This window comes from Globicephala melas, chromosome 10 (genome assembly GCF_963455315.2).
Source record: "Globicephala melas chromosome 10, mGloMel1.2, whole genome shotgun sequence".
Taxonomy (NCBI): Eukaryota; Metazoa; Chordata; class Mammalia; order Artiodactyla; family Delphinidae; genus Globicephala; species Globicephala melas.
The window spans coordinates 91,236,069-91,258,408 of NC_083323.1; the positions used below are offsets into that span (position 1 = coordinate 91,236,069).

The window sequence follows — 22,340 nt, forward strand, 5'->3', positions numbered from 1 at the left end:
TAAAGCCCATGCGCCTAGAGCCTGTGCTCCGAAACAAAGAGAAGCCACCACAATGAGAAGCCCACGCACGGCAACAAACAGCAGACCCCGCTCGCCGCAACTAGAGAAAGCCTGTGTGCAGCAAAGAAGACCCAACGCAGCCAAAAATAAATAAATCAATTAATTAAAAAAAAAAAAGTCACCAAAACAAGCTCCGCAGGCATCAGGCTTGAGCCCAGGATTTCTGAGGAATGTCCATTTTTTTCTTTGGTTCTGCAGCAATTTGAACTCAATATTCTGATCCCCAAGTACCAAATGATCAGTTTAACTACCAAAACAACCTACACACACAAATGGAGGAAAGAACAAAAAAGAAAGGGAAAATTAACTACAGAAGTAAATACACAGAAGAGAAGTTGAATAGTAGTCTAAAATATTACCCTACACATTTTTCTTCTGAGAAATTCATGTTTAACTTAGTAAATTTTGCACTACTAGATTAATTCCAAGAGGCTGAGGCTTATTGCTCAAGGAAGAAGAAAACAAAAAGACCAAAGAGTAAAATTTGTGGTCTTGCGTAGACACAAACCATAATCTTCAAAGCCATTAAAATGTAAGGTCTGTGCACCTGAGAAAGAAAAATGTTTTGAAATATTCAAAAGCTTGGCTTGGACGCTTAAAAGGCACAGTTGAAATAAAAGGGCATAAAGTATATTCAAGAGCAATAAAGTGGAATAAGGACATATAATAAGGTATTTAGTAGATAATAAATGTTTGTAAGGTAATAATTTATAAGGATGTATAATAACTCTTATCCAAGCAACTAAAATGTTTGAAGAGTGGTTAAGAGAAATACACAGCAGTTTGATGCAAGGACCAGCGCCATCCTTCCCCTAGGAGTTGAGTTGCCTATTTGATGGGTGGGGTAGGATGTGGGAACATTTGGTAATAGGAACTCCAGTTAGGTCTAGAGTTACCAGAGCAGAGGAGGTTATGTTTAAACTTTCCAGAATGTAGCTCATGAACTTGCAAGGAGTTAGGTCTCCTACATGACATCTGAGTTGTAGAAAAGCAATGACCGAAGGTGGCATCTGGGGAGACTGGCTGACACACACCAAGTCAGAGTATCTTTGACTCCCTACTCCACACACTCCCCCACAGGGCTCAGGTGGGTCTGATAGTGAGCCAGAGGGCCCAGAAGAATCCAAGTCTGGTTGGAGAGGTTGCCAAGAGTACCAAAAACAGCTGGCTGACTTCCAAAAAAATGTGTGTTTTATTTCCGTACTGAGAGGTGACATCCCAGCTGGAGGCTGCATTTCCCAGCCTCTTCAGCATCTAGGTGTGGCAGTATGTCTAATTATCGCCAGTGAAATGAAGCAGGAGAACTTTCCCATATTCTTTCCCCTTCTCTGGCTGGAAGAAAACATTCCAAGACCCCGAGTGATTGTTCCTGCATACAGTTTGACAACCACAATGAATTCACAAGGGGTACCTAGGATATACTAAATATTCACAGGAAATAATGTTATCAGCAGGACATACCACAGGGAACTAAAGGGGGCACCTGAGATATTATAAATCTTTGAGGAAAACATAGTACCATCTGGGACACCGAGTACATTACTACTTCTAAATTGTTTGGCCCTAACTAATTAATGAAAGAAACTGTTAGATATTTCTTTGGGCCTGCAGCCCCAAGATTGTATTACTGAGACGCTCGGGGCACTATATGAGCGAGGAAAGATTAGAACATCTGCCTTAGAGAATGGTGGAACCACAGGTGAAAGGACACTGGATTCTTACATTTCTACATGAAAGAAAGCCAGCAACTAAGCAACTCCCACATTGGTCTGGAATATGAGTCAGAAATACATTTTGGTTGCATTAATCCATTGAACTTTGTCATTACCTAACTAATACACAGAGCACATAGGAATCCAGGCCTGAGGCCAAGAGCCTCAGATGTCAACAGTGGATTCCTGCCACTGTTGTACCACAAGGAGGACGGAAGAGATGAACTTCATCTCACTGGAGTCCACCAAGCCAAGAAGATGGCTCACAGAATAGATGCCTCCTATTCAATGCCCAGTCAATACATAAGCCCCTGAAATGACGATCAGCCTCAGGAAAGGGGGAAAGAATAAGGAGGAGGTGAAGTTTGCTTAGAATTTAGCCCAAATGAGACGGAGTAACCTTAAGTTTGGTATTCTCAAATTTCTACCATCGATGGATAAGTGTTTGAATGCTAAGCTAATCATACCTTTTGGAAAAAAAACAAATTTACATGATGTACATTTTATTCTGGAACTGTAAGATTTTGAATCCACCACATATATGTTACAGCAAGGGAAGAAACATAGACAGAGGCCACTGTCTCTGTTTCTACAACTGGTCCCCCAGCTCTAGTTATTCATGACTTCTCTTTTCCTGTTCCCTTTGCTTTGGGCCAGCATCCCAGCTGGTTGGCGTTCTTTGCCTATTGGAGTGAGGGGCCTGAGTCACTGGAGGGGCGGCCTAGGAGAGGTGACAGCACTCTAGTTAACCTTTTCAGGAGGACATGGTGATACAAGGGACTCTCCTGAGCTCCTTCTACTGCCCCCTCTTGCTGAGTAGCAGTGCTATATTCATTCAATTGTCAGGCTCACTCACTCTGACCAACACTACAATCCTATTCTTGCCCGTTTCTTTCACAGGAGCCCAATAAAGGCCAGGCAGAAATTTAAAATTCCAATTCAGTGAAACAGTTATTGTGTCTCTTGGTGGAAACATATCTCCTCCCTTGCTCACTGAAACTTCAAAACCAATAGGGTCCAGATTCATGAAAAATTGGTAATAGGAACTGGGTAATGAGTGGTGAGTAGCCCAAACCGCACGTGTCTATCTGCTACAGAAGTGATAAAAACATTGCACAGTCAACGTCTTCTTTGGTCCCCCTCCCCTCAGCTTTGCTGAGTTTAGCTGCTCATCTCCCTCCTGGATATGTAAACTGACAATTTAAAGAAGGCAAGATCTATCATCCTCGAATTCAGTGATTCTCGACTGAGGGCAACTTTGCTCCCTAGGGGAACGTGTGGCAATGACTGAAGACGTTTCTGATAGTCACAACTTAGAGGGAGGTTCCAGTGCATAAAGACCAGAGGATGCGTAGGACCACACCCACAACGAAGAATTGCAGTGGTCCAAAATGTCTCGGCACTGAGGCTGCTAAACCCTGATCCACTTAATTTGTTTACATGTATAACTTGCTTCCCGCACTAGAACGCAAGCTCTGTGAGGGCAGGGACTTGGTCCTGTTTACTGTTCTGTGCCTGGAACGTGGAATTCAGCAAGTATTTGATGACTAAATAATAGATGAATGAGTGTCTCTGCGTCTTACACATGATCGCATCCAACCACTTGCTTCTTGGATTGGAAGGGTTATAAGGTGAAGGAGGGTGGTGGAGGGTAGCATGACTGAAATATTTGGGGTGACACAACTTCCTTTTTAAATTTTTTTTATTATCTATTTTATACATATTAGTGTGTATATGTCAATTCCAATCTCCCAGTTCATCCCACCACCACCACCCCGCTTTCCCCCCTTGGTGTCCATATGTTTGTTCTCTACAACTGCGTCTCTATTTCTGCCTTGCGTTTTTCTAGATTCCACATGTATGCGTTAATATACGATATTCGTTTTCCTCTTTCTGACTTACTTTCTGACTTCCCTGAATGTCCTATTGTAGCTCTCTTCTCGACATGGCACAATCAAAATGTTCATCATTTTCCTTCACTATTATTTTCTAACTTAAAGAAAAACGGACATTGCAATTTTTACAGTGTCCTCAATTCCTTCATTCATGTCTATTCATTACATGATATTATCATCCAAGTACTGTGATAGGTGTTGTCACCAAACAAAATTATGACTTAGGACTCGTGTTTAACATTTTGCAGAGAGTTGATGTAACTGTTCTGTATCTTTTCTAGCGATTACAAATGTGTTTCCCCTTCTAGGAAATGTGCCTCTTTTCCTCCCTTCCCATTAACACTTCAGTTAAGCTTGGAAGAAAGATGGAGAAGAAGGGAGTGTCTAGGCCCCCAGCTGGGTTCCCTCACAGACCCTTAAGCAGAGCTTTATTGCGGCAATAACGTCAGCTTCCGGTACCTGTTTATTTATACAGTTTTATCCCTACTTGCCTGTCATAGACATGCTGTTAATGGTCTTTATATCACTGGTACCTGACACAAAAGGTGGGCTCAACAGATGCTTACTGAATAAATAAAATGCCTTTTGCCTACTTCACAGTGTCACCCAGGGCACCCTCTGCCGACTTCATAATGTTACCCAAGGCATAGTTTTGCCTACTTCACAATGTCTCTTTCAACTGGTCCTGCACAGAAATGGGGACTTCACAGGGGGTTTGGAGATATATCTGGTTTCAGACCCATCTGAATCACTCGCCAGTGGTGGATCCAGCCAATGAAGAGAAAAGCAAACGATCCAAAGTCTTGAGCAACAGTCAACGGATTTAGGTTAAACAGCCTGAGATGGAAGGGCACTGACCTGGAGTTAGAAGGACCAGTGAAGACCTCTCCAGAATGGCGAAGAATCGGAGCTGCGTGTAGGCAGGGGTATGCATTTCTCCACGGCCAGGGGGTCTCCTCCCAGCTGCTGCAGACGAGGGGCCGGCCCTAGAGGCTAGCCGTGTGGACATGAACTGATTTGTTCCAGCCCAGGGCCGCCAAACCGCCCGACGAGTGAGGGGAAAGCAGCACGTAGCCTCGGCAGGCCCCAGAAGTTGAGCAGGGGAACTGTCCCAGCCCTGCCCACAGGGCGCTAGAGGGTCAGAAAGGTCCCGCCCTCCCCGACTGGGGCCCAGCAGGGCGAAGGTTGTCGTCAAGGCCACGTGAGCCTTCCTCGCCTCTAAAAGCCCCAAACAGGTCGGGCTCATGAGAGAGGAAAGTTAAGGACGCTCCAACCTCTGCATCGCTGCGCCCCACCACCGGCAGCAGAACCGCTCTGCCAACAGCCGCCTGGTCCAGCCGAGCGGAGATCGCGGCCGCCGAGCGATGTCCCGCCGCAGCCCGGACGGGAGCCTCGGGCTGCTCTCGCCGCCGGCCCTGCTGCTGCTGCTGCTGCTGCTGCTTCTGGCCGCCGTGGTGCCGTCGGGCCTGGCAGGTGAGCAGCGCGCCCCGCGGGCAGCCCGGGCGGGGGGCGCCGGGAGGGGCCCTGGACGCCCGCGCGCTCCACGCTGAGCCCATGCCGCTCGGTGAGTTCCAGAGTCGGGTCAAGTTTACTTCCCGCGGGTGTGTTCGTCTGGCTTCTGGGTGGACGCCAAGGAACGCGCTTCTGCCGCGGTTGCTCCAGCCCTGCTGGAGCTCGGGGATGGCCCCAGACGAGGGCATAGGGTGTGTGCTTCTGCGAGCTTAAGAAGCGCTGGCCAGAATTCCTGGCAGACAAATCGGCTCGCTCCTGCACGACTCTTGGCTTTGCTGAGCCTTGGCTGGTCCTAAAAGCGTCAGCCAAAGGACATCTGAATATATTTATTCGCACCATAGAGAGGTATGATCCCAGAATGCCACTTTTTTTTTTTTTCCTTAATTGACAATGACTTTGGTTTAAAATGATGAGAAGTGCAGCCTGGTATTGTCAGTTTGATATGTGCCAGGCAGCGTGCGGAAGGATGTGTGTTCTTTCATATAATGCTCACTACAATCCTAAGTAGGCTTATTATCCCCATAATACAGATGAGAAAGTTTGAGACTGAGAGATTTCAGTAATTTGCATAAAGATACACAGCCAGTGAAGGCAGAGCTGAAGTGCAAAAGGCCATTTACTTGACTACTCCCCTCTTAGTAAAACAGGTTTTAAAACTGTTCTATTCCTACAGGTATGGACACTGACCCTTTGCCTAAAAAAGAAAAAAAAAGTTTGGGCTTTGTCACTTTCATTCCCAATGAGTAAAACCAACATTAAGTTAAAAAAAAAAAACTTGAAAGACTTGAAAAGTAATATTAAGAGAGGATTCATTTCATTTTATTTCCTAATCCCTTTTCTGTGCTGACCTTGTGAAAGACTAGGGTGGGGTTTGGGAGAGCAACCCCTTCCTAAAAGCACCTACTGGTTCTTGTTCCTCCACCTTCCTTCAGCAAGTGTGTGCAGTCCAAATTTCAAGACCTTTGCTTTCGCAACTTGCCCACTTATCATTCTTAAATATTTCCAGTCTTTGAAGCTGCCTGGGCTTCTGCGCTCAGAAGTGACCAATCCCAGGCTCCTGACCCATGATTTGCCTGCACAGTCTGGAAGTGGTGGAGTCCCCATGCCACCCCTTAGCCCATTGAGACTGCTCATTAGGACACACCTGGGACAGGCTAGGGAGCGCCCTGGAAATGGAAATGGCTTCTGTGTCTGGAGTGCTGGCGGAATCTTCTCTCCCTTTTCTGTTCTTTTGGATTATTGGGATTGTTTTAAATGTTTCTGTAGATGTGAGGGGCAGCCTAAGGAGTGAGGTGGAGACGTTGTTTTTCTGAAGATGGGGCACCGTTTATTCAAGAAAATATCAGCCAACAAGGAACAGCTTCTTAAACTGAGCTCCCCAAATAAGAAGCTGAAGCCATGCCAGGTGGAGGGAGTCAAGGCAAAGAGTGAGGGCACTTCTGCTGCAACTGGTCCTGATGGCACTGTGCCCAGCCATCCAGAAAGACGTCTTATCATGGCATTGAGGAATGACTGGTGATGCCCACCCCGACTGTCTCAAAAGATGCGATCTCTGTTTCCTTTGTTCCACCCATATTAACCTGTATTCTAGTGCAGCTTTTGGGGTCTTTGTCTTACCCTCAACTGCTGGACTGCCAACAACTTTTGGGCAGAAAATGGGGCCTTTGCTACCCCTTGCTTTCCATGTTCTCTCTGAAATGCCCAGCTCAGTACTCAGCATTTAACGAGTGCCCAATAAACACTAAAGGGATTGTATTTTCAACCCCCTGGAATGAATTTTGTATCTGCTAACATACACCTCTTTATCCAAAACCAACTTCCTTAATTTTTGAAAGTTACGTTGTAGTTTCATTATTCTAGAAATCGGCAAACAACTACCAATTCATCCTAGCCATATATTTCAAACTATTAAAGACTTCAGACGTATAATTGCATTGCCTTTCTCTTTCCAGACTTTCAAGCCCCACATGTGTTTTTAGGATGTCTTGCATAATTTTTCTTTTCTTTTCTTTTCTTTTTTTTTTTTTTGCTGCATAGCTTGCAGCTCCTACCAGGGATTGAACTCGAGCCCTTGGCAGTGAAAGCTCGGAGTTCTAACCATTGGACCACCAGGGAATTACCAGTTTTTCTAAGTCGTATGTATAGTGCAGTCAGGTTGTCACCAGGGAAAGAGGTGGGTTGGTTGCCAAGAGACTCGTGAGGTGGCATGTGCCTTGTAAAACAGGTTCCAGATCTGGCCCTGGGACTTGCAGGGCTAGACTCCAGAAATTCATTCTTTCCAGTTCTCCAGAGCTGATCAGAAACAAGGAAGCTGATTTGTCCTGATAAACACACGTCTATTCATCAAAATACTAATTGTTGTTCATTTTTATCAGACTGGTTATTTGTGTAGCCTGCTCCAGGCACATCCTCACTGCAATCAAACTACACAAGATAAAAGAATATCAGGGATTCTTAGGCTGGGGACCTGATTCATCTGCATCTCACTAGGACTGGACACTTCAGTCAGCCCATGGGTCCTCCTTACCAGACACTGCTTGCCCAAAAACCTGGTCACCAACTCCTTTTCCACTCTCCCATGACTCACCAGTGCCACGTGAGACTAACAGATTGCCTCTCTAAAGAGGCTAATCCTTTATGTGGCTGTCGAGGAGTTTATACAGTCCTGGGAGTTGTTCAGTCTCCTTAACTGATGTAGCAGACCTATGGCTGAGGCCAATCTCAATTGATCCTTTATCTCTGAGAACTTTCTTGTTTCCAGATTCCCTGAGGAAGTTGCTCCATATGTTCACTCTTTCTATGGCAGGTCTTCATTCTTGGAAGTCAAGTATTAGAGAGATATGATGGAATTCCAAGACAGAAGCTGTAGAGCCAGACTGCCTATGTTTGAATCCTGGCTTCAATACTTACTAACCACATGACCTTCGGTCAGTTACCTAACCTCTCCATGCCTCAATTTCCTCATCTGTAAAATGGGTATTATAATAATATCTATATTATAAGTTTGTTGTGAGGAACAGTGCCTGGCACATAGTAGGGGCTATAAAATTGACCAGCCATTGGAATTGCTTTTCTCTGAAAAGGCATCGTGGATCTCTTGATAAGGCAAAAGGATTGCAAAAAGATTGTTATAAAAACAGAATTTTTTCTTAATCATGGCCTAACATTGGGGTCCATACCAGCACATTAAGCAGCTGTTTCAGGAAACACTTTCCTTGGTTATAACTGTCTGAAATCATCTTGATTATTTTTGCCACAGTGCAATTTTTATTAACCATGGCTGCTTTAGAATTTCCCAACACTTTTCTGTCTTTCTGAGACTCACTAAGTCTTCCTACAGCTCATTCCCATTGTCTTAGTGTTTTAGACCCAAAAGAAGACAGTGCTCTGCGTGAACTCAAACATTTTCTTGTGCTCTTTCTATACTAGTTTTTTTTAATGTGGTATCTTTTTTTTTGAACTTTTTATTTTATATTGGAGTATAGCTGATTAACAATGTTGTGATAGTTTCAGGTGCACAGCAAAGTGACTCAGACATACACGTATCCACTCTCCCCCTAACTACTCCCCCATCCAGGCTGCCACATAACATTGAGCAGAGCTCCCTGTGCTATACGGTAGATCCTGGCTGGTTACTGGTTTTAAATATAGCTGTGTGTATATGTCAATCCCAAACACCCTTATCCCTTCCCTCCACCCTTAGCCCCTGGTAACCATAACTTCATTCTCTAAGTCTGATTCTGTTCTGTAAATAAGTTCATTTGTATCATTTCTTTTTACATTCCGCATATAAGCAATATCATACAATGTTTCTCTTTCTCTCTGTGACTTAGTTCACTCAGTAAGACAATCTCTAGGTCCATCCATGTTGCTGCAAATGGCATTATTTTATTCTTTTTAATGGCTGAGTAATATTCCATTGTATATATGTACCACACCTTCTTTATCCATTCCTCTGTTGATGGACATTTAGGTTGCTTCCATGTCTTGGCTATTGTAAACAGTGCTGCAATGAACATTGGGGTGTGTGTATACTTTCGAACCATGTTTTTCTCTGGATATATGCCCAAGAGTGGGATTGCAGGGTCATATGGTAGCTCTATTTTTAGTTTTTTAAGAAACCTCCATAGCGGCTGTACCAATTTACATTCCCACCAACAGTGCAGGAGGGTTCCCTTCTCTCCACACCCTCTCCAGCATTTATTGTTTGTGGACTTTTGGAAAATAGCCATTTTGACTGGTGTGAGGTGATCTCTCACTATAATTTTGATTTGCATTACTCTAAAACTCCGTGATGTTGAACATCTTTTCATGTGCCTCCTGGCCATCTGTATGTCTTCTTTGGAGAAATGTCTATTTAGGTCTTCTGCCCATTTTTTGATTGGGTTGTTTGTTTTGATGATATTAAGCCACATGAGCTGTTTGTATATTTTGGAGACTAATCCCTTGTCGGTCACATCATTTGCAAATATTTTCTCCCATTCTGTGGGTTGTCTTTTCATTGTGTTTATGGCTTTCTTTGCTGTGCAAAAGCTTTTGAGTTTAATTAGGTCTCATTTTTTTATTCTTGTTTTTATTCCCATTACTCTGGGAGATGGATCGAAAAAGATATTGCTGCAATTTATGTCAGAGAGTGTTCTGCCTATGTTTTCCTCTAGGAGTTTTATAGTGTTTGGTCTCACATTTAGGTCTTTAATCCATTTTGAGCTTATTTTTTTGTATGGTGTTAAAGAATGATCTGATTTTATTTTTTTACATGTAGCTGTCCAGTTTTCCCAGCACAATTTGTTGAAGAGCCTGTCTTTCCACCACTGTATAGTCTTGCCTCCTTTGTCATAGATTAATTGACCATAGAGGCATAGGTTTATTTCTGGGCTTTCTATCCTGCTCCATTGATCTATATGTCTGTTTTTGTGCCAGTACCATATTGTTTTGATTGCTATAGCTTTGTAGTGTAGTCTGAAGTGAGGGAGCCTGATTCCTCCAGCTCCGTTTTTCTTTCTCAAGATTGTTTTGGCTATTCGGGGTCTTCTGAGTCTCCATACAAATTTTAAGATTTTTTGTTCTAGTTCTGTGAAAAATGCCATTGGTAATTTGATAGGGATTGCAATAAATCTGTAGATTGTCTTGGGTAGTAGAGTCATCTGGACAATATTGATTCTTCCAATCCAAGAACACGGTATATCTTTCCATCTGTTGGTGTCGTCTTCAATTTCTTTTATCAGTGCCTTATAGTTTTCAGAGTACAGGTCTTTAGCCTCCTTAGGTAGGTTTATTCCTAGGTATTTTATTCTTTTTGATGTGATGGTAAATGGGATTGTTTCTTTTTTTTTTTTTTTTTTTGGTGGTACGCGGGCCTCTCACTGTTGTGGTCTCTTCCGTTGCAGAGCACAGACTCCGGACGCACAGGCTAGCGGCCATGGCTCACGGGCCTAGCCACTCTGCAGCATGTGGGATCTTCCCGGACCGGAGCACGAACCCATGTCCCCTGCATTGGCAGGCGGACTCTCAACCACTGTGCCACCAGGGAAGCCTGGGATTGTTTCTTGAATTTGTCTTTCTGATCTTTCATTGTTAGTGTATAGAAATGCAACAGATTTCTGTGTATTAATTTTGTAACCTACAGCTTTACCAAATTCATTGATGAACTCTAGTAGTTTTCTGGTAGTGTCTTTAGGATTTTCTATGCCTAGTGTCATGTCATCTGCAAACAGTGACAGTTTAACGTCTTTTCCAATTTGGATTCCTTTTATTTCTTTTTCTTCTCTGATTGCTGCGGCTAGGACTTCCAAAACTATGTTGAATAAAAGTGGTGAGAATGGACATCCTTGTCTTGTTCCCGATCTTAGAGGAAATGCTTTCAGCTTTACACTGTTGAGTATGATGTTAGCTATGGGTTTGTCATATATGGCCTTATTATGTTGAGGTAGGTTCCCTCTATGCCCACTTTCCAGAGAGTTTTTATTGTAAATGGATATTGAATTTTTATCAAAAGCTTTTTCTGCATCTATTGAGATGATCATATGGTTTTTCTTCAATTTCTTAATGTGGTATATCACACTGATTGATTTGCAGATATTGAAACATTCTTGCATTCCCTGGAATAAATCCCACTTGATTGTGGTATATGATCCTTTTAATGAATTGTGCTTTCGAATTGCTAGTATTTTGTTGAGGATATTTGCATCTATGTTCATCAGTGATATTGGCCTGTAATTTTCTTTTTTTGTGATATCTTTGTCTGATTTTTGTATCAGGGTGATGGTGGCTTCATAGAATGAGTTTGGGAATTTTCCTTTCTCTGCCATTTTTCAGAACAGTTTCAGAAGGATAGGTGTTAGCTCTTCTCTAAATGTTTGATAGAAATCGCCTGTGAAGCCATCAGGACCTCGACTTGTTTCTTGGGAGTTTTTTAATCACAGTTTCAATTTCAGTGCTTGTGATTGGCCTGTTCATATTTTCTATTTCTTCCTGGTTCAGTCTTGGTCTATATGTCTATTTTTGTGCCAGTACCATCTAAGAATTTTTCCATTTCTTCCAGGTTGTCCATTTCATTGGCATACAGTTGCTTGTAGTAGTTTCTTATGATCCTTTGTATTTCTGTGGTATCAGTTGTAACTTTTCCTTTTTCATTTCTAATTTTATTGATTTGAGTCCTCTCCCTTTTTTTCTTAATGAGTTTACTAAAGGTTTATCAGTTTTGCTTATCTTTTCAAAGAACCAGCTTTTAGTTTCATTGATCTTTGCTCGTCTCTATTTCATTTATTTCTGCTCTGATCTTTATGATTTCTTTCCTTCTACTAACTTTAAGTTTTGTTTGTTCTTCTCTAGTTGCTTTAGGTGTAAGATTATGTTGTTTGAGATTTTTCTTTTTTCCTGAAGTAAGATTGCATTGCTGTAAACTTCCCTCTTATAACTGCTTTTGCCACATCCCTTAGGTTTTGGGTCATTGTGCTTTCATTTTCATTTGTCTCTAGGTGTTTTTTGATTTCCTCCTTGATTTCTTCAGTGATCCATTGGTTGTTTAGTAACATATTGTTTAGCCTCCACGTGTTTGTGTTTTTTACAGTTTCTTTTTTTCTTGTAGTTTATTTCTAATCTCATAGTGTTGTGGTTGGAAAGCATGCTTGATATGATCTCAAATTTCTTATATTTACCAAGGCTCTCTTTGTGGCCCAGCATGTGGTCAGTCCTGGAAAATGTTCTGTGTGCACTTGAGAAGAATGTATATCCTGCTGCTTTTGGTTAGAATGTTCTATAAATATCAATTAAGTCCATCTGGTCTAATGTGTTATTTAAAGCTTGTGTTTCCTTATTTGTTTTCTGTCTGGACGATCTGTCCATTGATGAAGGTGGGGTGTTAAAGTCCCCAACTATTACTGTGTTACTGTCGATTTCTCCCTTTATGGCTCTTAGTATTTGCCTTATATATTGAGGTGCTCCTATGTTGGGTGCATATGTATTTACAATTGTTATATCTTCTTCTTGGATTGATCCCTTGATTATTACATAGTGTCCTTTTTTGTCTCTTGTAATAGTCTTTATTTTAAAGTCTATTTTGTCTGATATGAGAATTGCTACTCCAGCTTTCTTTTGATTTCCATTTGCATGGAATATCTTTTTCCATCCCCACTTTCAGTCTCTGTGTCCCTAGGTCTGAAGTGGGTCTCTTGTAGACAGCATATATATGGGTCTTGTTTTTGTATCCATTCAGCCAGTCTGTGTCTTTTGGTTGGAGCATTTAATCCATTTACATTTAAGGTAATTATCGATATATATGTTCCTATTACCATTTTCTTAATTGTTTTGGGTTTGTTATTGTAGGTCTTTTCCTTGTCTTGTTTTCCTGCCTAGAGCAGTTCCTTTAGAATTTGTTGTAAAGCTGGTTTGGTGATGCTGAATTCTCTTAGCTTTTGCTTGTCTGTAAAGCTTTTAATTTTTCTGTTGAATCTGAGTGAGATCCTTGCTGGGTAGAGTAATCTTGATTTTAGGTTTTTCCCTTTCATCATTTTAAATATGTCCTACCACTCCCTTCTGGCTTGCAGAGTTTCTGCTGAAAGATCAGCTGTTAACCTTATGGGGTCTTGCTCTTGTGGGCAGGGATGTGCTCAGTAAAACTTTAGTCCACTTGTCTGTTGATGGATGTGGCTGTGTTCCTTCCCTCTTGGTTGTTTGGCCTGAGACAACCCAGCACTGGAGCCTACAGGCTGTTTGGTGTGGCAGCCTCTGGGAGGGCTCATGCCAATGAGTATTTCCAAGAAGTGCTGTTGTCAGTGCCAGTGTCCTTGTCCCTGTGGTGAGCCACAGCCGTCCCCCCCCAACCCCCTCACAGGAGACCCTCCAACACTAGCAGGTAGGTCTGGTTCAGTCTCCTATGGGGTCACTGCTCCTTTCTCCTGGGTGCAAATGCACACAGGCCTTTGTGTGTGCCCTCCAAGAGTGGAGTCTCTCACTGTGGCTTCTCCTTTGTCTCTGGATGTGGGTATCTTTTTTGGTTGGTTCCAACGACTTACTGTTGATGTTGTTCAGAAGTTAGTTGTGATTCCAGTGCTCTTGCAAGAAGGGGTGAGTGCATGCCCTTCTACTCCACCATCTTGAACCAATCCAAGCTCTATACTAGGGTGCTTATAAGAATGTATACAAGATAAGTTCCAGAAATGGGAAGAGATTCAACTAAAGTGATACATAGGGAAGAAAAGGAAATAGATAAAAGCCTGAGAACTTGGTAAATGGCCAGGAGGGATGACTTCCAGATCAAAGTGGTGGATGTTTCTTGCCTTTATCAAGGTGAGAACTAAAGGAAAAGGCACTTTTTTGAGGACTGGGAACAGGGTGACTTTAGTTTGGGACACATGGAGTTTGGAATATTTTGAGAAAATTTAGGGAGGTTCTCTCATAAAGATTAACCTACACATATTTTGCCTGAACATTTATTGTAGACTTTGACAGGGCAGAGACAAGCGTAACACCACGTTTATTGATTAGACCTTAGCAAAAAACTTTTTTTTCAAATAGATAAGTTCCAGAAGAATTTCTGGGAGAAGTACTTATGAATCTTTATTATTAAATTTTGTTTCCTGGTCCTGAATCTGATAGCAAAGATCAAAAACTTTCTCTGGAAGAAAATTTAAAAGATCTTCCTTCAGTATTGAAATTGAGGTAGAACATTTTAAGTAACTATTTCATGGTGATTTACTTTCCATGATATATTAACTGTTTATCACGTGAACTTCATCTTGGGTCTTGGTTCTGACACGCAAAATAGAAACTTTAGTTTTCACACTTATTTAGACATTATTTTTACTTTTGTCACCTGTTATGTTTTGTTGGATTCCAAATTTCAAAGCATTACTATTGAAATAGCAAAAAAGGTAGTAGCAACAATAATGGAATGAATCTCAAGGGATTAATTTTGTTTAACATTTAAGAGTTTTTTAAAAAAATGCATTTGTTTCACCTTTTTTTTTTTAATAGAGAAGATTCCAGTTGCTCCTACAACTTATATTTCACAATCTTTTGATAATTTGGCTTTAAGATGTGGCTAGAAAATGTATTAATAATGTTATTATGTAGGTTTTTTGTACTACTGTGAAACAGGAATTTACTTAATGTGGTTAAAAAATGAAACTAATAGAGGTAGTGAAATTATGAGGAAACTTGCGTTGAAAATTTGAAACTCTCTGTCTGTATAGGCAACAGATATGTTATCATCTTCTTGGGGAAAATTGTGCAAGTCTCTTGATTGAGAGAGACAGGCTTGCTCTGAAATTTGTCCTTCAGTCTTGCACACACAGCTACAATTCCAATATAAGGTAGTGTCGAGTTACTCAAACCAGACCTAAGATATCAAAATTCTAATCTGCAATTAGAAATTAAGAATTAATATACTGTAGATGTGATGTGAATCTGTCTCCAATGGTGACCCTCCAGCCAGTGTGAAAGTTGGGGATTTACGTGGCCATATAATAAAGCATTGTGTTAAGCCCAAAGGAGCCAATACAATGAAATTTAAGATGCTACCCCTCATTCTTAAGAAGTTTGTAATGAAATTTATTGGACCAAATACACACAAATACATATAACTGAAGAGTGATCTAGATGAGCAGTGAGCTGGGTGCCGAATCAGAATGGGGCAAAGTTGACTTTCTGTTGATAAGACTTTTGGCAAGAACTCTGAGTTAAGCCAGCAATGAAGAATAGGTACATTTTTAGGAGATGAAGGAAAGAGATCATTCCAGAGCCAAGCAAATCTCCAGCATTTTAATGTATTAGTATTTTGTTTCCTTGAAGCTCTTTTTTTTTTTTTAAAAAACTAATCCCTTTCAACCTGCCTTGTGTATCAGGCACATTATTCATCCCACCTCACATCTTCTCACCTGCCTTTTATTCTAGTTTCCCGTATATAAGCTGAGGCACCTCACCTCAGCCAGACTGCAGGAGCCCCCTGCTTTCTACCTCAGAGCTCCTCCGAAATCATAACTGTTTAGCACTGGAGCATGTGCAAACCTGAGAGTGAAGGATTTAGCACCTCATTTAACACTCCCTTTGACCTATGTGGGATGGGAGCAGTTGGATAAATGCTCCCTCTTCCATCCCTGGGATGGGATCTTCAGAGGCTTATTCTGCACACACCTCTTTGGACCATCTCAAAATGCACCCTCCTGCTTTCCCTCCCTCCCTGTTTCACTCTCCTGGCCCCCTACTCCTGTTCTCTGGGAGCACTTCCCCAAATAATTCTCCTTTCATCAACAATCCCAGGCTCTGATTTCTGGAGGGAGTGAGAGCTAAAATACCTACTTACAGTTTTGCTGCCTAGAGGTTGATTATTCATGAATCAGTTATTTTCTTAATGACTCTGATGAAGAGACAAAGCAAATCTAAAACAAGGTATCAATTTACTGAAAGCCCTTTCGAAGAAGGAAAGGTGCAAAGCCAAGGTACACAGAGGGATGCTGAATGACCATGCTCATTGAGCATAAAAGAGAAAAGCAATTCAAGGATCACAGTCAATAAACTATTAGCTAAAACCAATCTGGATAGATTAAGTTGCAATTTTATTGTTTTTATATTTTTCTCTGACATATTCTGCCTCTGCTTTCTCATGCTTCTTTTTTTCTCTAACTGACTGACTACATCAGGCAAAAATTGTATTGCTCAGGGTTGAAAACTACTTCCTCTTTCATAAATGAGGTGCTAGCAAACTTAGGTTCCAAATATGGGAAAGAGTGATTTAGGCCACTTATGATTATTTTACAAATTCTAAGACAGGGTTAGGAATTATTTTTCAACTGAAAACAATTAACTCATAGAAAATATTAGAATAAACAGGTAAATAAAAGAAATTCAATTTGGGTGTTTGGGTTTTTAGAGAGAAATAGGAAAATGATGGGACCTCTTTCATCTTTATTTACAGAAGAAAAATACTCTGCTTTTAGAAAGTAATATTCCCATTCATTCAACAAATATTTATCAAGTGCATTGATTCTAAGGATGTTAATGTTAAAAATGTTTAAATCTGGGACTTCCCTGATGGCGCAGTGGTTAAGAATCCTCCTGCCAATGCAGGGGACACAGGTTTGATCCCTTGTCCGGGAAGATCCCACATGCCACGGAGCAGCTAAGCCCGTGCACCACGACTACAGAGCCCGCACTCTAGAGCCCATGCTCCGCAACAAGAGAAGCCACCACAATAAGAAGCCTATGCACCGCAGCGAAGAGTAGCTCCCACTTGCCACAACTAGACAAAGCACGCGCACAGCAATGAAGGCCCAACGCAGCCAAAAAAAAAAAGTTTAAATCTCATTTTCATTTTCATGACTCTAGAGAAAATATCAACACGTGGCCCTTGTCCCTTGGGCATCTGAACGTCCTCTAGGCTCCTTACCCAAGCATGAAGACATACGGCTTGAGTTATTTTAGATTAACTTCCGTGAATGTTCAGATAAATTTCACTTTTGGGTCAAGAACACACACAATTAAACGAGATTCATCAAAGAAACATTACTGTGCCAGCTACAGCACTCCCAGGATATAGGGTCATAAGCAGAAGAGGTCCCTGCCTTCACAGAGCTTGTATCGAGCTAGACTGAGATTAGAATTATGTGATATTTTTCTACCTTTTTGCTATTGCCCTTTCCACACTATTCGCCTCACAACATGATGTTTTTTTAAAAATAGAAAAGCATAAGGCTTAAATTATTCGAGGATTTAAGAAAATCAGAAAAAAGCATGGGACTGGGCAACCAGGAAGAGTTGATACATGGAGAAAACATTGAGGAACGGAGGACATCAATTAGGGGTAGCAGGAGAAACTCAGATTTTGGCTTAATTCTCAAAGCATTTGCTAAATTGGTCAGTGTGGGGCTTCCCTGGTGGTGCAGTGGTTGAGAGTCCGCCTGCCGATGCAGGGGACACGGGTTCGTGCCCCAGTCCGGGAAGATCCCACATGCCGTGGAGCGGCTGGGCCGGTGAGCCGTGGCCACTGAGCCTGCGCGTCCGGAGCCTGTGCTCCGCAACGGGAGAGGCCACAGCAGTGAGAGGCCCGCGTACCGCAAAAAAAAAAAAAAAGTAAATTGGTCAGTGTGTTAGCAGTAAATTTTTCTCATTGAATTCTCTTGAGGACTGGGTAAAAGATTTTTTTTCCATGCATGGGGGCACATGAGTGTCAAAAAAGCACAGATTTACAGAAGTTTATTATTTGTGGTCAGAAAAGTAGGTAGTACCAGTAACAGTGAAACAGCCACCCTTTTTCATTTCCTACAAAGCTCACTGGAGGTGAGGGTGGGAGAGAATGCATGAGAAAAGCTGGAGAGGGGCTGAGGTTGTGGCATTTGTGTCCCAAAATCAGTTTGGAAAACATACTTATTATATTTGGGAGGAGAAGAAAGGACATATCTATGGATGATGCCAACAATTGTCCAACTGTGGTCAATTGACTTAGTAACAGTTAGACTCATTCATCACCAGCAGCCTGTTGACATGTATTCTGCGCCTGCCTATGTTTATCAGTGCCATTACTTCCACGTTACCGTTTTTAAAGAAATCCAATATGGATTTCAATATGGTCATGACTCAGTTCAGAATAAATTGACTTTCCTGCTCAAGATCATTCTTTAAGGGTCATAATCAGCATTAGCTGATTAGCGTAGCTTGACCAAGTCCCAGTGTATCACCCTCTTGGGCCAAGGTGCCACGATGCTCTAGTATTAAGTTTCTAATTTTAGTGCTAATTTTCATAGACAATCTTTGCATCAAAAAAGATAAAATACTGAGTCAGTTTTGAATGTGGAAAATAGATAACCATAGATAAATATTTAATCTGAGCTTTATAGTATCGTAACCACTAAAAACTTAGTGTGTCCGAAACTAAACTCATATTCCCTCCCAGACCTGTTTCCCATCTGCTCCCTCTCTCAGTGATGATACAACAACCATCCACTGAGTCACAGCCTAGAATCTGAGTCATTCTGGCCTCCTCCCACCTCTTTGATGACCTTAATAAGTTTGTCTTTAACCTGAGCAGCTGTACAGTGGTTTCTTAGGCAGAGAAATAAATGCACTACATACCATTTCTTTTCTTCATTTCTTCTTTTTTCTTTTCTCTCTCTTCCTAAGTCTTCCTTCCTTTCACAGATGTTTATTGAGCACCTGTTGTGGGTCAGACACCATATCAAGTGCTGAGGAAACAATCTCTGGCCTCGAGTTCACAGGCTAGAAGCAGGGGCAGACATATAAATTACATTACAATGTGATAAAACTGGAAGAAGACCTGCTTTCAAGGTACATGGAGCTTGTAGAGCAAGTCAGTCCCTACAAAGGGGGTGTTGCTTCCTGAGTCTTAAATAGCAATTTTGAGATTGCTAGGTATTTAACAAGGGAGAAAATGTCAGACATAGGAAACAGCATATGCAAAGTCAGAGGTGCTGGACCAGCTCATGGCAGGTTGGAGAGCTGTGTGTGCAATGGTTTCAAGATCACAAAGTGCATGGAGTGGTGGATGCAACTAGATAGGTAGGCAGAAAGCAGGTCATGAATGTCAAGAGGGTAAGTCAAAGAATTTTAATTCTAGGAAGTAGAAGCCATTGAAGATTTGGGGTAATTAAGTAAACAAATCAGTTTTGCATTTTAGAAAGGTCACTCTGGCAAAGTATGAACAATGGTTTAAAGGTCAGAGAGACCTGGAAAAAAAGCCTCTTCATAGTTCAGAAACTATGAGAAAACTCTTTGCATTGCTGTTTATCAAGAAGATCCAGACTACTTATGGAAATGTTTGCAATCTGTGAAAAGGCCAACCTACCCTGGAATTACAGTTGTCATGGTCATAGATGGAAATTCAGAAGATGATCTTTACATGATGGACATCTTCATTGCAGTCATGGGCAGGGACAAATCAGCCACTTAGATCTGGAAGAACAACTTCCACATGAAGGGTCCTGGTGAGACAGATGAGTCACATAAAGAAAGCTCACAACATGTCACCCAGTTGGTCTTGTCCAACAAGAGTATTTGCATCATGCAAAAATGGGGTGGAAAAAGAGAAGTCATGTCCACGGCTTTCAGAGCACTGGGACCAAGTGTGGATTATGCACAGGTTGGTGATTCAGACACCATGCTTGACCCTGCCTCATCAGTGGAGACAGTAAAAGTTGTAGAAGATCCCATGGTTGGAGGTGTCAGGGGAGATGTCCAGATTTTAAACAAGTGTGATTCCTAGATCTCCTTCCTCAGCAGAGTGAGATACTGGATGGCTTTTAACATAGAAAGGGCCTGTCAGTCTTATTTTGGATGCGTCCAGTGCATCAGTGGACCTCTGGGAATGTACAGAAACTCCTTACTGCATGAATTTGTGGAAGACTGGTACAATCAAAAATTTATGGGCAGGGGACTTCCCTGGTGGTCCAATGGGTAGGACTCTGTGCTCCCAATGCAGGGGGCCCGGGTTCTGTCTCTGGTTGGGGAACTAGATTCCACATGTATGCTGCAACTAAGGATCCTGCATGCCGCAACTAAAGACACGCGTGAGCCAAAAATAAATGATAAACAAATAAATATTTTAAAAAAATTATGGGCAGCCATTGTGGTTTTGGAGATGACAGGCATCTAACAAACTGAGTGCTGAGCCTGGGCTATGCAAGAAAATACACAGCTCAATCCAAATGCCTTACTGAAACACCTAAGGGATATCTCAGATGGTTAAACCAGCAGACCTGTTGGAGCAAGTCCTGCATCCGAGAGTGGCTGTACAATGCAATGTGGTTTCATAAACATCACTTGTGGATGACCTATGAAGCAGTCATCACTGGGTTCTTCCCTTTCTTTCTCATTGCCACAGTAATCCAGCTCTTCTACAGGGGTAAAATTTGGAACATCCTCCTTTTCTGGTTAACTGTCCAGTTAGTGCGTCTCATAAAATCATCTTCTGCCAGCTGCCTTAGAGGAAATATCATCATGGTCTTCATGTCCCTCTACTCAATGTTATACATGTCAAGTTTACTTCCCGCCAAGATGTTCCCAGTTGCAACAATAAGCAAAGCTGGGTGGGGCACATCTGGAAGGAAATCCATTGTTAATTTCACAGGACTCATTCCAGTATCAGTTTGGTATACAGTCCTCCTGGGTGGTGTGATTTTCACCATTTATAAGGAATCTAAAAAGCCATTCTCAGAATCCAAACAGACAGTTTTAATTGTTGGAACATTGCTCTATGCATGCTATTGGGTCATGTTTTCGACACTGTATGTGCTTCTCATCAAAAACTGTGGCAGGCGGAAGAAGGGACAACAGTATGACACAGTGCTTGATGTACGATCTTACATTTGATGTTTGTAGTTACAGATGCAGACACACACAAAACCTTACTTCCTCTAGGGACTGTATGGTTGTGGCATCAGATAATGCCACCAAAGGAGACACATCACTGCTGCTGGGACTTGAACAAAGACATTTGTATGGGTTTATTTTAATTCTGCCAAAGTAACATGATACATGAAGAAGAACTCACATTTAATCTGATACTTCTATGAAAATGGGAAGAATTCTTTGTTTATGCACTTTTTCCTTATTGTACATCCACCTAACAGTGTTTTGCCCTATATACCTCACTAGTCATGCTTTATGTGGGTAACCATGGAAGAAGAGGATTTTGGAAGCTCAAGGAAAAGTTCTTTCAACATATACAACCTAACTTATGGACTGTGTTGATGCTAATTTTTTTTTAAGGAAGGGTTTTCTGTTTAACTCTACCAAATGAAAGGCCGAAGGAAATTTTACAGGCTGTTGTCTGTGCTATATTTTTATATAATTGTACTGTGTTTTAAAATTTTGTATGCAAATTTTAAAACAAATTTTGTATACTTTATATTTTACTTCTCTGCCAAAATACACCTGTTCTTCCTTTTTTTTTAAATAAAATAGGTTCTGAAAAAATTCATACTTAAAAAATTTCTACCCAAAATGTGAAGCTTGGTTGATTTATGTTGTTCATGATAGAAAGAATAAAATGTTTCTCTCTCTCTCTCTCTCTTTAAAATTGAATAGTTTGTTTCTGTGAAAAAGTATTTAAACTTTCAATATTTTAACTTTTTTTCATTTCTTTAGAAAAGGCCAATATACCTGTCACACTTTGGGAGGAGAAATTCATACTTATGTGTACAAAAAAGAAGTCACTGAAAACCAAGGCCAAAGGGGTAGAAAAGTACAATTTTTTCATAAGATTGAAAAAAAAGGGAATGCTAGTTCTCAAAAGAAAACACTAGGCATCCAGCAGTGGACAAAATCTGGGTATTAAAGATAGTCTTTGGAGATTCTCACAGTGTTTTCCCAGGCTAAGTAAAAAGGAAAGTGGGAAAAATTATCTGTACAATTTGGACAAATACAAAGCAGTTCATCATTTTGTTCTGTGACCTGTATTCACTGGATCCTGTCTATATATTGAACATACTTTACCTACCCTTTTTTTTTTTCCAGCTTGTCAGTTCACTTTACATGTTAGTATGAGGTTTATACGGGTGAGTGGGATAAATTATAATAAGGCTAAGGCATACAGATTTAAAATTGGAAGAATCAAGCTCCACATGTCCTCTTTAACTTGCTAGGGAAGATTTTTTTCTGAATTATACAGATAATTGCTTCATCTCTTCTGTTCCTGGCCTACATAAATGTG

At 41.3% G+C, this 22,340-nt stretch overlaps 1 protein-coding gene and 1 pseudogene across 1 annotated transcript in view; both read left to right on the forward strand.

Moving 5' to 3' along the window:
* Positions 1-4,933: 4,933 nt before the first annotated feature.
* PLBD1 (phospholipase B domain containing 1) overlaps positions 4,934-22,340 on the forward strand; it is a 72,746-nt gene continuing 55,339 nt past the window's right edge. The window contains exon 1 of the mRNA XM_030841358.3: positions 4,934-5,140. Coding sequence (XP_030697218.1) covers positions 5,032-5,140 — 109 coding nt within the window. The 5' untranslated portion in view covers positions 4,934-5,031. The remainder of the gene's footprint in view (positions 5,141-22,340) is intronic.
* On the forward strand, positions 19,208-20,998 carry LOC115844359 (hyaluronan synthase 2 pseudogene; annotated as a pseudogene).